The sequence below is a fragment of the Spermophilus citellus genome (assembly GCF_964194105.1).
Source record: "Spermophilus citellus genome assembly, chromosome: 3".
NCBI classification, from domain to species: domain Eukaryota; kingdom Metazoa; phylum Chordata; class Mammalia; order Rodentia; family Sciuridae; genus Spermophilus; species Spermophilus citellus.
In genome coordinates this window covers 122,848,777-122,861,807 of record NC_138184.1, presented here as the reverse complement: position 1 = coordinate 122,861,807, position 13,031 = coordinate 122,848,777, and the positions used below count along the sequence as shown (strand labels likewise).

General features: G+C 41.2%; 1 protein-coding gene across 1 annotated transcript in view; it reads right to left on the bottom strand.

Moving 5' to 3' along the window:
• DDC (dopa decarboxylase) overlaps positions 1–13,031 on the bottom strand; it is a 98,053-nt gene that overhangs the window by 10,239 nt on the left and 74,783 nt on the right. Inside the window, exons 10-11 of the mRNA XM_081286896.1 lie at positions 8,315–8,391; positions 2,671–2,690 (exon numbers count right to left, since the gene is read on the bottom strand). Of these exons, the coding sequence (XP_081143022.1) occupies positions 2,671–2,690; positions 8,315–8,391 (97 nt within the window). The remainder of the gene's footprint in view (positions 1–2,670; positions 2,691–8,314; positions 8,392–13,031) is intronic.

The window sequence follows — 13,031 nt, the reverse complement described above, 5'->3', positions numbered from 1 at the left end:
TTATCATGAGTAACTGAAACCACAGAAAGTGAAACTGTGGTTAAGGGGGAATGACTACAGAGTGTGTAAAATGAATGAAGAGCAGCCATGTCCAAACTGGGAAAGCTTCTCAAGTTGCAAAGAGAAACATGGACCCCATAGCTAGGCTCAGAGGCGATTACAGTGGTTTCCCTCTGATTTTATGCGGGACACTGTGCTAAGTGTATTCACACTTCATCACATTTCATCTTCCTATCAGTGCTATGGAATAGGGGTTCAGATCTTCCCTTTATGGGATGGAAAGCAGGCACGGAGGATGACATGTCTAATGTCACCAACCTAGAATGTGGCAGAGCTGGAATCGTACCTGTGTACACACAGCTGTTTGTGATTTAACCATGTGTCTGCAAGCTATTGGGAGGTTCAGGAAAAATTAGGCTAACTTACCTTTTTGGAAAATCTAAAAGAGGAACCTCTCACACACAACTAACTAACAGCCAGTGAAGCAATGGCTCCCTGCCATTGTTCAGCACGGAGGTGGCGTTCCAAAACCATCCCTTGCCAAGTCAACCTCCTGACAATCGAAATGTGATTTAAGTCCAACGTTTGGAGGAAAAACAAGGCAAACGTAATTTTTATGACACTTGAGTGAAAATGTGCACAGTTTTATTGTTTGCTCATTCGAACGTGACTCCCTAATGCCTGTACTGCCTCTCTGAGCCTGACACAGGCCTGGATGAGATGCCCCCGCCCACCACTCCTTTTCACCTGCATGAGACCAGAATGTAACTCATCAGGTGGGCTGTGATTTCCTGTGCAATCAGCCTCACCTCCTGCTAGAATGTAAGTTCTGTAGGAAGGGACTCTGTCTAGTTCGCTACTTTATTCCTGGCCCCAAGCCCAGCACCTGGTCTGACTCAGAGCAGCCCATCCTCACCTTAGGGAATATTTTTGACTTACATACTGAAGCAATCAGCAAGAAAAACCGTTCTACCTTCCCACATGGGTCACCCAAAATGACTCTGCATGTGGAAGTCAGTTTGTATTGTCTCTTAGGAGATGGTGGGGATGGAACCCAGAGCCTTGTGCACAGTAGGCAAGCACTCTACCACTGAGCTACACTACACCTCTGGTGCTTCTATGTGAGTCTCCAGACATTAGTCATCTATTTCTTGGGACATTCTTCCTCTATGATCAAAAATTTTAAAACCAGTACACTGAACCACTCTTGGTAAGCTACCAACATGTACCAGCAGTTGCAGTTTCCTCATCCAAATAGTTTGGGGAAGGGTACAGCTCAATGGGATGAGCTGGTGACCTGGGTCCTACGTTTTTTCTTTCAATTGGGTTCTGAAATTTCTCTAACTTTTTTGAACCTCTATCTCCTCACCTATACAATGAGCATAAGGATACCCACTTTGCCCATAATCATGTAAATTTTGGGCAAATGATGCTATCCTTACCTCTTTGGTCTTCAGTTCATAACCAGAAAGAATGCAAAATGACTTTGCCAAACCATATGTCCTGAACAGCCACCTCTTAGATCTAACACTCTCTCCTCATGCCCTCATTCAGGGGTGGGTCCACAGACCTGCCTCACCCTGTTCACTTCTGTCATCCCTCACTTCCCTGACTAGCCCAGTGGGCAACATTCTGTTCTGGGAGTCCTCTCCCCTGCCTGGTGGCTCTGATGGTCTTCAGTTTGGTTTTCCAGTCTCTGAAAGAAACGATGATATCATTCATGTCCACATCTCCCTGTCATGCCCCTCTTCTCACACACCCTGGTCTTTCTCCCTGGCATACAACTGGATGGTTCCTGGAAAACTTCACCAAAACTCTGTCCTAGGATAAACCATGATGGCTTTGGAAGGCTTCCTGGTCCCCTGCACTCCCAGCTTGTAGCTGCTACAGGAAAAGGAAAGGAAAAGGTATGCCTTTGAGGCACAGCCCCTGCTAGCTTATCAGCTGGAGACATGCTGGCCCTGACAGTTCAGCCACATAACCTCTGTCAGGACAGCTCAGCCCTTGCTTTGATGACATCTTAAGCCCACCGCACAGATCACCTCTGCGTTGACACAAAAAGAATTGGGTACAAGTCATGAGGGGGAAGCAGCCAATACCTCTTTTCTCCTGAGTGTCCCCAGCTCCTACTCATGTGGTAAGTCTCCCAGCTCTACTTATTGTTTCAAATCCTTTCCAGAGTAAGGCTAGGACAACCCGGTATTTTCAAAATATACTTTATGGAACACTGTGTCAAATAAAAAGATGAGAGAAGCAAAGCAATTTGAGGCAAGGCTTTGAGATAACTGTCCTTCTGTCTGAGCACCTTTGCTGGTATCTGTGTATTCTCTCACTCCTCAGGATGCCACCTCAGCAACATAACTGCAACAAAGAAAGAAGGGGCTGCATTGTCTCAGGAGAGAGAGCCTTCCTTCCAGAGGAATAGGGGTGCAGAAGTTCCTTCCCCCTGTCTAAGGGTGCATTCAAGGTTATTCTACCTAACCTGGAACCCCTGAGTAGTGAGCTCAGCAGATCCACCCAGTGCCTGACAGAGCCCACCTGATTGGTCAGTTGAGACCCAATTAGAAGGTGCTCTGCAGAGGAATCCTGCTCAGGAGAGTGAGGGATAGCACGCCATTCACATTTTGGATTATAATGGACCTAGTTTGATGAGACAAGTTGTCCACTTACCCTGTAGTCAGTGATAAGCCCTAGAGAAAAGAGAAAGAAAAAGAAACCATTAGACAAAAAATGTTAACATACATAATCATTTTCATCTTCAAGGTAGATTTCTGTGTCACAAACACAATCTTTTGAGGCAGATGTAAAACTGCCTGAGGGTTGACTGGGCCTGGGAGTTCCCTGTGGCACATCTCAAGGTAACAGATTCCAAGGGAGTCTTCTGAAAGCACTATATCCAGGATGCACATTGAAAATGCTGAATTATTCATGAAGCACAATTAGTTCTGTTTTCTGCAGTTGCATAAGAATGGAAAGCTGAGATTTCATCTAGTGCCCAGTAGTAAGTTACATTCAAATCATGTAAATCATTCATCATCCATTCATTCATGCATGGGAAGGTGAATTGGTGGTTCAAAGAGTGATAAAAATAATAAAGAAAAAAATGGAACCTGATGGGAGTGTTCATTTCGGTATTCACAGATCTAGTTCAGCATCTGACGCACAGCAGATGCTCCATGAATATGTATCTATCGAGGCAGTTTCCTCATTCTGGATTCAGTGGCTCCACATTGGTTATAAAAAATGGATGTTTTGAACTTTAGTCTTCCCTCACACCTAAAGCAATACATCCCAGGATCACATGGCAAAAGTACCCTGGGTGAGGACTCAGATGAGTTTCTACAAGTAACCCTGTCAAAGGATCAGGTAAGAGTTATAAGGATATGCAGTAGTAGCTACACTGCTTGGTAGAGGAGTTATGAGCTATGGAAATCTTTTCCACCAGCGTAGGCCAGGCAAGGCACATTGTAGGCATCCCCTATTTCCTGTGCAATATCGACTGCAGAGTGGTTGTAGCAGACCTTCACCATGTTCAGCCAGGACAAGCAACCTAATAGAACCCACATCCACTACAAAGGAACGTCCACGCTTTATTTACAAGAAATCTGAAGTCCTTCCCTGACTGCATCTGGCTTCCTGGAAAAACCAGGTATTTTTCTCAGCTAGGATAAGAATGGCAGTGTTGGAGAAAAATGTAGGACCATCAGTATCAGTCCCTTATTTAATGATTTGGAAGACCCTGATATGGAAGCCCACAGTCACATAGCCTGTCTCAACTCCTACCCAGTTCTCTCATTCCTTTATACCCCGTGGTCTCTCATTAGTAACAGAGTTGTTAAATAAATATAACATCAATAGCAGAGTCATCAGAAGGAAACTGACAGTGATTCACAGAGGCCACGGTACTTGGCATGTTGTAGGTACTCAGAGAACTTGTTAAATACCCAGATGACTGTCATAAATGAAAAATGAATAAATGAGTTTATATGACTATTCTATCTAATATAGTAGCCAATAGCCACATTTGGCTATTGAAATTTTAGGTAGTTAAAACTATAGAAAATTTTAAAAAGTAGTTTTTTTAGTGTGATGAACCACATTTCAAGGTTTCACCTGCCACCCTTGTCTACCATATTGGACAGTGCAAAATTATAGAATGTTTCCTTTACTGTAGAAAATTTTATTGGACAGTGAAACTCGTAGTTTCAAAGACAAGGATTCAGACACAGCAGCTAGTATAGCCAAACACCATTGATGAAAGATGGAATTGGCTTCTCAGTGAATCTGCTTTCTTCTTTAAGGACTCCTTGAATAACTGGCTCAACTTTGGAGCTTCCTTGAACAATCATTTACTGTAAACAATAATGAATTCCTCTAAACCATTAATTTCCCATGACAATGATCTTACTTACACTGTCTTAAGAGCTTAATGTGTCTTAATAGGTCTTATGTGCCTACTGTCATTTATTTATTTATTATTTCATTGGTTCTTTTTAGCTAGACATGACAATAGAATTTATTTTTACATAATTATAAAAGCATGGAATATAATTGGTTCTAATTTTGTTCCCAGTACTTCCCCCTTCCTTCCTCCCACTCCCTTCTTCCTTCTCTCTACTCTACTGATCTTTCTGCTATTTACTTATAGTTATTTTTTGTTAAATTAGTGACTTGTGAATGTACATGATGGTGAGATTAAAACTTCATAAGATATATGTGGTGTAGGAGCAGCTTATAAATTATAAATGATGTATAGATAAAGCAGTAAAACTAAACAAGGCATAAAAGAAGACTTGTTGAGAAATACAACAATATATCAATAATGTTGGCATTTGAGTGGTTGGATTGTGAAATCTTCTGGCTTAGCATTGACTGTTTTCTGTTTTCCAAATATAAACCTTTAATAATTAAGACTATCTGAAAAGCCTGTGTAACAGGAGTGACCACTTTCCCTTCTCACTAGAATTCTGACAGAACTTTCTGTTATAAAGGAAACTCTCATTTATTTTGACTCTAGCTCAATGTCTTCCATTAAGCATCTGTGGACACTGATTTGTTATCCAAGGGGAATTGTTCCCAGGACCTACTGTGGGAGTCAAAATCTAAGGATGCTCAAGTTTCTTACATAAAATGGCATAGTATTTGCATATAACCTACATACATCACCTTGTAGACTTTAAATCATCTGTAGATTACTTATCATATCTAATACAGTGTAAATGCTATGTTAATATTTATACTGTATTTCATAGGGAATAATGTCAAGAAATAAGTCCGTAATTGCTTTGTTCAGGTGCAATTGTTTTTGTTTTTGAGTATTTTTTTATTCACAGTTGGTTGGATTAGTGGAGCAAGACCTATGGCTATGTAAGGCCAACTCTACTGGCCCCGGGTGAGCTGAGACCACATGTGTGAAGTGCAGCCTTAACACAGGGGTTGATCATCATCCTGGTAACACCTGATGCTGGGTGTGCTCCATTCACTCAGTTCCTGTTGGAGATGTGAACAGGATGGCAAGGTTCTTGCTTGCAGATATAGTGTTCTGGTGGGCAAGATGAACAACAGACAAGAAACCAGGGAGCAATATGATTGCAGCTGGAGACAAGATCCAGGAAGAGCACAGAGTGACCTGAGGCTGCTAAGGGCCCTGTGGACATGGGAAGGCCCAGAAAGACCTCATCAAGGAGAACACATCCATCCTAAGGACTCTGGAGAATGCCCATGCAGGGACCAGTTGAGGGTGTTGTGTACAGAACAGGGGCAGGCTTCCAGGGCCATGCAGAAAGCCAGAGAGTGTTTTTCCACAGAGCCTTGCAATGGAAGGAAGACCAGGCAATACATTATCATCTTTTCCTAAGGGCCAACCTGTTTGCTGGGAGGCAAAGTCTTAGTTTGCTGCCATTTTGGCTGGCAGACATTGGCGCCTCTGCCTTCACTTCTGTTACACTGCTCAGTGCTCTACCCAGGGACCAAAATTACATCCTTTTCCAGTCCAGAGTTTGTTTCCTCCCCCATAAATTGAAGTGGTGGGATCAAGTGTTCTGTAAGGTTTCTTCTCTCACTAATATTTTATGGTTCTGTGGACCCAAGAACGCTTGAAGATAATAGAAGTTCCCCAAGATGTGGCCTGTCATTCACTCACTAATTCACACTCTGTGCTGCAACAGGCCCCAAGATAGCCCACACACAGGCACCAAGCTGGCAGCAATGAGAGATTTCAAAAGGAATGAGAAAACTGATCTGCCATCAGGAGGTACTGTGTCTCAGGGAGAGATACATATGCAACTACTCTCATAGGTCGATTAAAAGTAGCATAATAATTCGCTGGAGGGTGTTGGCTTAGGTTGCTCTTACACATTTTACTTGACCAGGATCTCAAATGATCCCCCCCCCCAAAAAAAACTTACACTAAAAGATGTATTCCTTTAATGTAGTACAACAATGGCTGGATCCTTCTGAAAGTGCCCAGATAATAGAAGTGGTGATAATAAACACCCTTATTTCTGACCTCAAAAGAATGTTTTCATGGTAGTATAGCACTCAATGTGATGATGATATATGTATTACATTTCTTTATCGGGGAAAGTATTATTTTATTTCTCCTTGGGTAAGAAAATGCTTTGTTCAATAGTTAAGATAATAAATGTATAGCAATTTTATATTTTTAATAAAGTTGTATTCTTTTAGAAATCCTTAAAATTTCAATAGGTAGGCAACACAGACACCAGGAAGGGTATTTCTGGCTGAAAGGAAGTTACAGGGAAAGGAAACAAAAGACAGTTTGGAGTGGTTGAAGACAACTGAGAAGAAATGTTAAAGAAGACCATATGGGAATAATAGAAGGGGCATGAGCCCTGGTGCACATGGGGATGTACCAGGCAGGCTCAGTTAGGATGCATGGTTAAGGAAGGATGAACAAGAGCCACAACCAACCAAGACCCAGGGATCCTGTCTCTGAGTGATGGAGAGAAAACCAAAAGGAGGAGAAGACTGAAAAGGACTAATGATGAGCTGAGTCTCCTTGCTGTCAGGGGTCCTCTGTTCATAGTGCCCTGTATTTAGGGATCATGCAGGTGGCTTTCTGTGCTGCATGCATGAGCCTTGACATTTAAGGATAATATTGCTAATGATTCTGTTTTTGAAAGCATAGAGAAAATTGAGAGCATTTACAAATAATTGCAGTATCTCGATGTGAGCACTGTGAACATTTTGAAATTTTCCACTCCACACATTTTGGTGTTGCTGAGGTCATTCTCATCATTATCATTATCTTTGAACGGCACTGCCTTTCAGGGAAATTTGGATTTCCACACCGTGGGTGCCCCCTCAGAGCCCTGCTGTGCTAACTCGTGATTTGGCATTTGATTGTGGCCTATGAACAAGGGTAGTAATTGTATAGAATATGATGTTTTATGTTTTGTGGGAATTCTGCTGCCTTGTAGAAACGCTTTTTATGAGAAGACATGGAGGCATCTCTGTTGTAGGAAAAGTTCTAACCCTAAACCACTGTAAAGGTCTCATAGGAATAATAATTCTCAAAGGTATGTAAAGCCTTTGTCCTCAGGTTAACACTGTAAGAAGGTGCTGTGGGCCTTTTAGAGGTGGAGACTCAGGGGAGTCCCTTAGTTTATTGGGGGTGTGCCCTCAAAGGGGAGTGTGGCATTCTGCCAGTCCTCTCTCTCTCTCTTTCCCTCTCTCTCTCTCTCTCTGCTTCCTGGCTTATGATGTGGGCACTCACTATACTGTGTGCTCATCACCTTCCTCGCTGGGTTATGCAAGCACTGGGTCTTTGTCACCACTTCTGTCACCAGTGTCTGGCACAGAGGGCCTACCATTAAACAAGTGCCATGCATATTGGTGTACTGAACCTTCCCAGGGCTTTGTCATATTTTCTCTTTACTCTCCTTCCCTGCAGAATCTTCTTCATTTACTTTCTTCCCTCCTCTTGGTATTAGTGGAAGGCATGAAAATTCTTTTCTGGAAAGACGTTAGAGCAGACATTTTTGTAAAGGTGTTTCCTTATTAACAGGAAGTATCTGTACCTATACTGAAGTCCCCTGGCTGCACCACTGGCTCCAGATGCTGCTTCTGCCCTAGTCCTGATCAGTGTTGGCTCCATGGATGGGTTAAGGGCTCTTGAGATTTCTCAGCACAAGAAAGAGCTGTGAGGGGCAAGTTCAGGTACACACAGCAACCAACCACTCTGGTGTCTCCCCAGACTTGAACGACCAACTCCTGGCTCTTAGATCCTTCTAATGAAGCTTTGATGAAAACATATATTGGAACAGATTGTAAGAGCAAGCACCCAACTTACCTGAATCCTGATGGCTGTGCTTCAAGTAAACAGGGTCCAGTTTAAAGGCTCCTGTTAAGTCTGTTCTCTTTTTCACCCTGGGTTTAAAAAAAGAAATGATAGGGCTCAAGATGTAGGATTTTGGATTGGTCCATGCTGTCTGCTGTCCCCTTTGTGGCTCTGCTTAGGCACCTGCCTCCAGGGACCTGTCTGGACATACTTCTGTATACATGGCCACCTCTGTCCCCAGTTCCCTGGTCTCACTCCAGCCCAGCATGCACCACTCCCAGAAATAGGGAGAAGGGGATAGAAAAATAAATAAATAGTAGGTTTTGTTCCTGGTTTTTGGCACACAGCTCCTAAAAGTTTGGTGGTAATAAGAGTTTGGTGAGATGACTAATGGCTGGGGATCCTAGATAGTTTCAGATGGGGACTTCTGGCCCCAAACTCACAGCATAAACTGACTGAGGTTGGAACTTTCAGGCTCCCTCTTCAGTCTCTGGGGAAGGAAGATGGACTGAAGACTGAGTTGGTCGTTTTAATCAATCATGCTAAGTAAGAAAAGCTCTGTGAAAAAGTCCTGAAAATCAGAGGCCTAAAAGTTTCTGGGTTGATTGGCATTTTGAGGTGCTCTCTTTTCAGAGACGATGTGGAAGTTCCAAACCTAGCCCTCTTCCCTGCCTGGCTCTACACTTTGTCCTGTGCATTTCTTCATTGCCTGTTCATTTGTAACCTTTATAATAAACCTATCAACATAAATAGAACATTTTGTTGAGTTCTGAGTTGTTCTAGCAAACTATCCAACTCGGAGTGGGGGATTATGAGAACCCCCAGCATCAAAGCTATGTTGGACAGAAGGGTGCTACTTGGGGGGTCTGGTTCTTGAGACTGGCACTTGAAATTGAAGCCATCTTGTGGGGCTGAATCCCAAAACCTGTGGGGTCTGTTGCAAACAGAATAGGATTGATTTGTGAAACACCCCACTGATGTCTGCAGAGTTGGACAACTGGTGTCAGGACCAAAGAAAGCACTGTAGTTGTATTTATTCCCCTGTGGCTCCTGGGCCCAGTGCAGCACTTGGCCCCTGATGGTATCAGTGACTGTGCACTGGATGAACACTGAGAGATGCCTAGTGCTGTGCACATGGATCCCTGTCCACCTTTCTGCCTGTGGAGCGCTCACAGCAATCGCCATTCTGGATAACTTGGGTCCAACTCTCACTGGGACTTGGATTTGAAGGGCGATTATGCTAATTGCTGCTCCGCTTCATTTGGCAGTGGGGACATCATCTCAAAGCCATTTTATGGCAAATAAAGTATCCTAGGCACCAACTAGAGAAGAAATGTCAATCTGATTGTAGTTTGGGCTTGAAAACAAATACAGTGTGAGAGTCCCTGAGAGATCCAATCCAGTGAGCATGAAATAGGATGCCCAGATGAGGCTTAACAATGAGGAGATGAGAGAGAAAGAGGTTAGATTTATTTATAGAAGATAATAGAGGCTTTGTTTCTTTAAAGGGTTAAAAGACAGACCATGTCAGTGGGCAATCATAAGCTGTCTAGTGTATGTTCTCTCTTTGGCCCATGGAAGAAAATCTATTGTACCAAAAACATTGTGTGTGTGCACATGGGCATTTTGCTACATCATGAGCCTTTTCTAAGAAGTCCCCGGAGGATTTTTCTTTGGGTCCCTCTGTACTAGGGGAAGCTCTGAGCCTAGCGTTAAAGAGCAGGGAAAAAGAAAGACAAGAAGGGGTATGGATATCTGCAGCTATCAGTAGAATTCCTTGTTCATGAAGACCAGAATTCTCTTATTCATGACTCCAGAAACGACGTTTGAGCTCATTATTTTTTTAGTTGTTCAAGGACCTTTATTTTATTTATTTATTTTTTTGTGGTGCTGAGAGTTGAACCCAGTGCCTCACACATGCTAGGCAAGCCCCCTAACACTGAACCACAACTCCAGCCCTGAACTCATTATTTTTTAATTTAAAAATATTATGAAGTCATATAAAAGGCAGAAAGAACAATTTCTCTGTCCCCCGATTACGAAATAAAATTTGACTTTTAAGTAAAAGAAATTCTTCCTGTGTATCCTTCCCCTCAGCCCCTTCCTCTCTGGAGTCCATGACAGAGGCCACAAACTTGAATTTGGGTTTACCATGCCTACGTCATTCTACAAAATCTTTTGCACAAATCCCCAAGTAATCTATAGTATGGTTTTGTTTCTAAATAGACTGTAACAGCTTAAGGTGTTTAAATATGAATGTCATCCTTCTCTGAGTATTTTTCTACAACTTACTTTTTCTTATAAAAACAGACTGAATTTCACACTCATTCATACAAGTCACTTGCACTCATTCACTTTTGGTTCTATTTTTTTTTCTTGGTACTGGGGATTGAACTCAGCCACTGAGTCACATCCCCAGCCCTATTTTGTATTTTATTTAGAGACAAGGTCTCACTGAGTTGCTTAGCACCTCTCTTTTGCTGAGGCTGGCTTTGAACTCAAGATATTCCTGCCTCAGTCTCCCAAGCCACTGGGATTATAGGCATGTGTCACCGTACCCACCACATTCATTCACTTCTTTTTCCCCTTTCTGTACTGGGGAATCAAACCCAGGGCCTCTCCTAGTCTCCTATGCTAGATAAGTTCTCTAACACTGAGCCTCAGCACTCTTTTTTTTTTTTTTTTTTTGAGACATGGTCTCATTAAATTTCTCAAGATGGCTTCAAACTTGTGATCCTCCTGCTTCAGCTTCCGAAGTAGCTGAGATTACAGGTGTGTATCTCCACACCTGCTGGTTCATTCTCTCTTATTGCCTAATTGGATTTCATTGTACAAACATATTACAACCCATTCATTCTTGTGTTGTTTCCCATTTGTTAGTAGACAAGATCTGCTTCTGTGGGCATTCTAGCACATTTCCACTGTGTTTGTAGAATATTCATCTCTTCACAGAAATGGCACAGGGTACTCTTAAGGTTGTACGAATATGTCTACAACCTTACCGGACAAATAGCACTAAATTAGTCTCCACAATGGTTGTGCAGTGTACAAGTTCCTCCAGTTCCATATCCTGACCAACATATCATTTGGAGAGATTTCATTTCCAAAAATTCATAGTGCTTAATGGTGCTTAATTTGCATTGCTGATAATGAATGAGGTTGAGTAACTCTGCATTCACTAAGAAGCCATATCTAGAGTTTCCTATTTGGTAAGGAAAAGTTTGTTCATATTTCTGTGTGATTGCTTGTCTCTGTCATAATGGAATGGAATTATTAGGAATACTAATTTGCATACTTGGTTGGCCTGCTCCAGTTTCTCCTGTGGTCTAATCTCTCTGTCACACCTGTCCTATACAAGATCAGCTCAATCAGTTGCTTTACACACACTGACACTTGATTAGGCAAAGTCTCTACCATATTTTTCTTAACAATTCTCTTCATTATTCTTGGCCCATAAAAATATTATGGCAGTTGGGATATTTATTAAAATAAATATTAAGGCTTCCTACCCATGCATATAACACATCACGGTATGTAGTCAGGACTTCTTTAATGAATTCCAAAAAAATACAGAATTTTTGTCATAAAAGTTTGAATAGATTTTGATATATTTATACACAATAACCTCATATCTTTTCTTAGTATTATAAAAAGGATTTTTAAATTTCATGTGTTGTTAATTGTAGACACACAAAAAAATGCAACCTTAAAAGTTATTTTACTTAGAAATTTTTCTGTGTTCTCTTATTAAAGACAAAGCCTTGAAGATTCTCTTTATTTCAGTCATTTCATTGGAGAATAATGAGAGTTTTGTATCTTCCATTCCAATTCCTATATTTGCACTTCTTTATCTTTTACTATGCATGTTAGGAATGCACAATGTGGAATAGAAGTGATAATGATAGGAACAATTTTTTTCTGATCTTAAAAGAATGCTTCTAATATTTCACCATTAAGAATAGGTTTTACTATAGTTCTTCAGTAGATACATTTTATCAGTTTAAATTCTCTTCTCTTCCTGCTTTACTAAGACTTTTTGTCCTGCCTGGGTATTGAATTTTATGTAATTTTTTTTTTGGGGGGGGGCCTGATGTGTTGATAACTTTGTTTCTCCTTCAGCATGACATTTACTAACCTAACATTAAACCACCCTGGCATATTTGGAATAAACACAATTTGGTCATGTAATATTATTTTTTTAATCATTGGATTTTATTGCTGACATTTGACTTTGAATTTTAACTTTTAAGTTTAAGTTTGTTCTACAGTTTTTCTTTCTCTGCTTCTCACCTGATTTTAGAATTGCTGCAAAACCCACTCTATGACATAAGTGACACTTGCTGTTCTTTGTGAATCAAATTTGAGATTGGATAGAAATCTCCCCTGACAGTTGAGTAGGATACTCACTGTTAAAAGAATACGGATATTACTGCTGTAGGAAAATTCTATTGGAACTTTGTAAGATTGTTCAGGTTTTTGTTATTCTTGAGTCAGTTTTGATAAAAGTGATTTTTGTAATGATGTGTATTTTGTGGGGCAATTCTTGGCAAGATGTTATTCATAAGTTCTCCCTTATGATTTTTTGAAATCTCTAAAGTACATACAGGTAAGGATGTATAGCTACATACTACAGTGAGGACCTTTTTATTTTCTACAGCAGTTTATCAGTGACTTATTTTATTTTATTTTATTTTGAAGGGATTAAACCCAGGGCCTTGCACATGCTAGG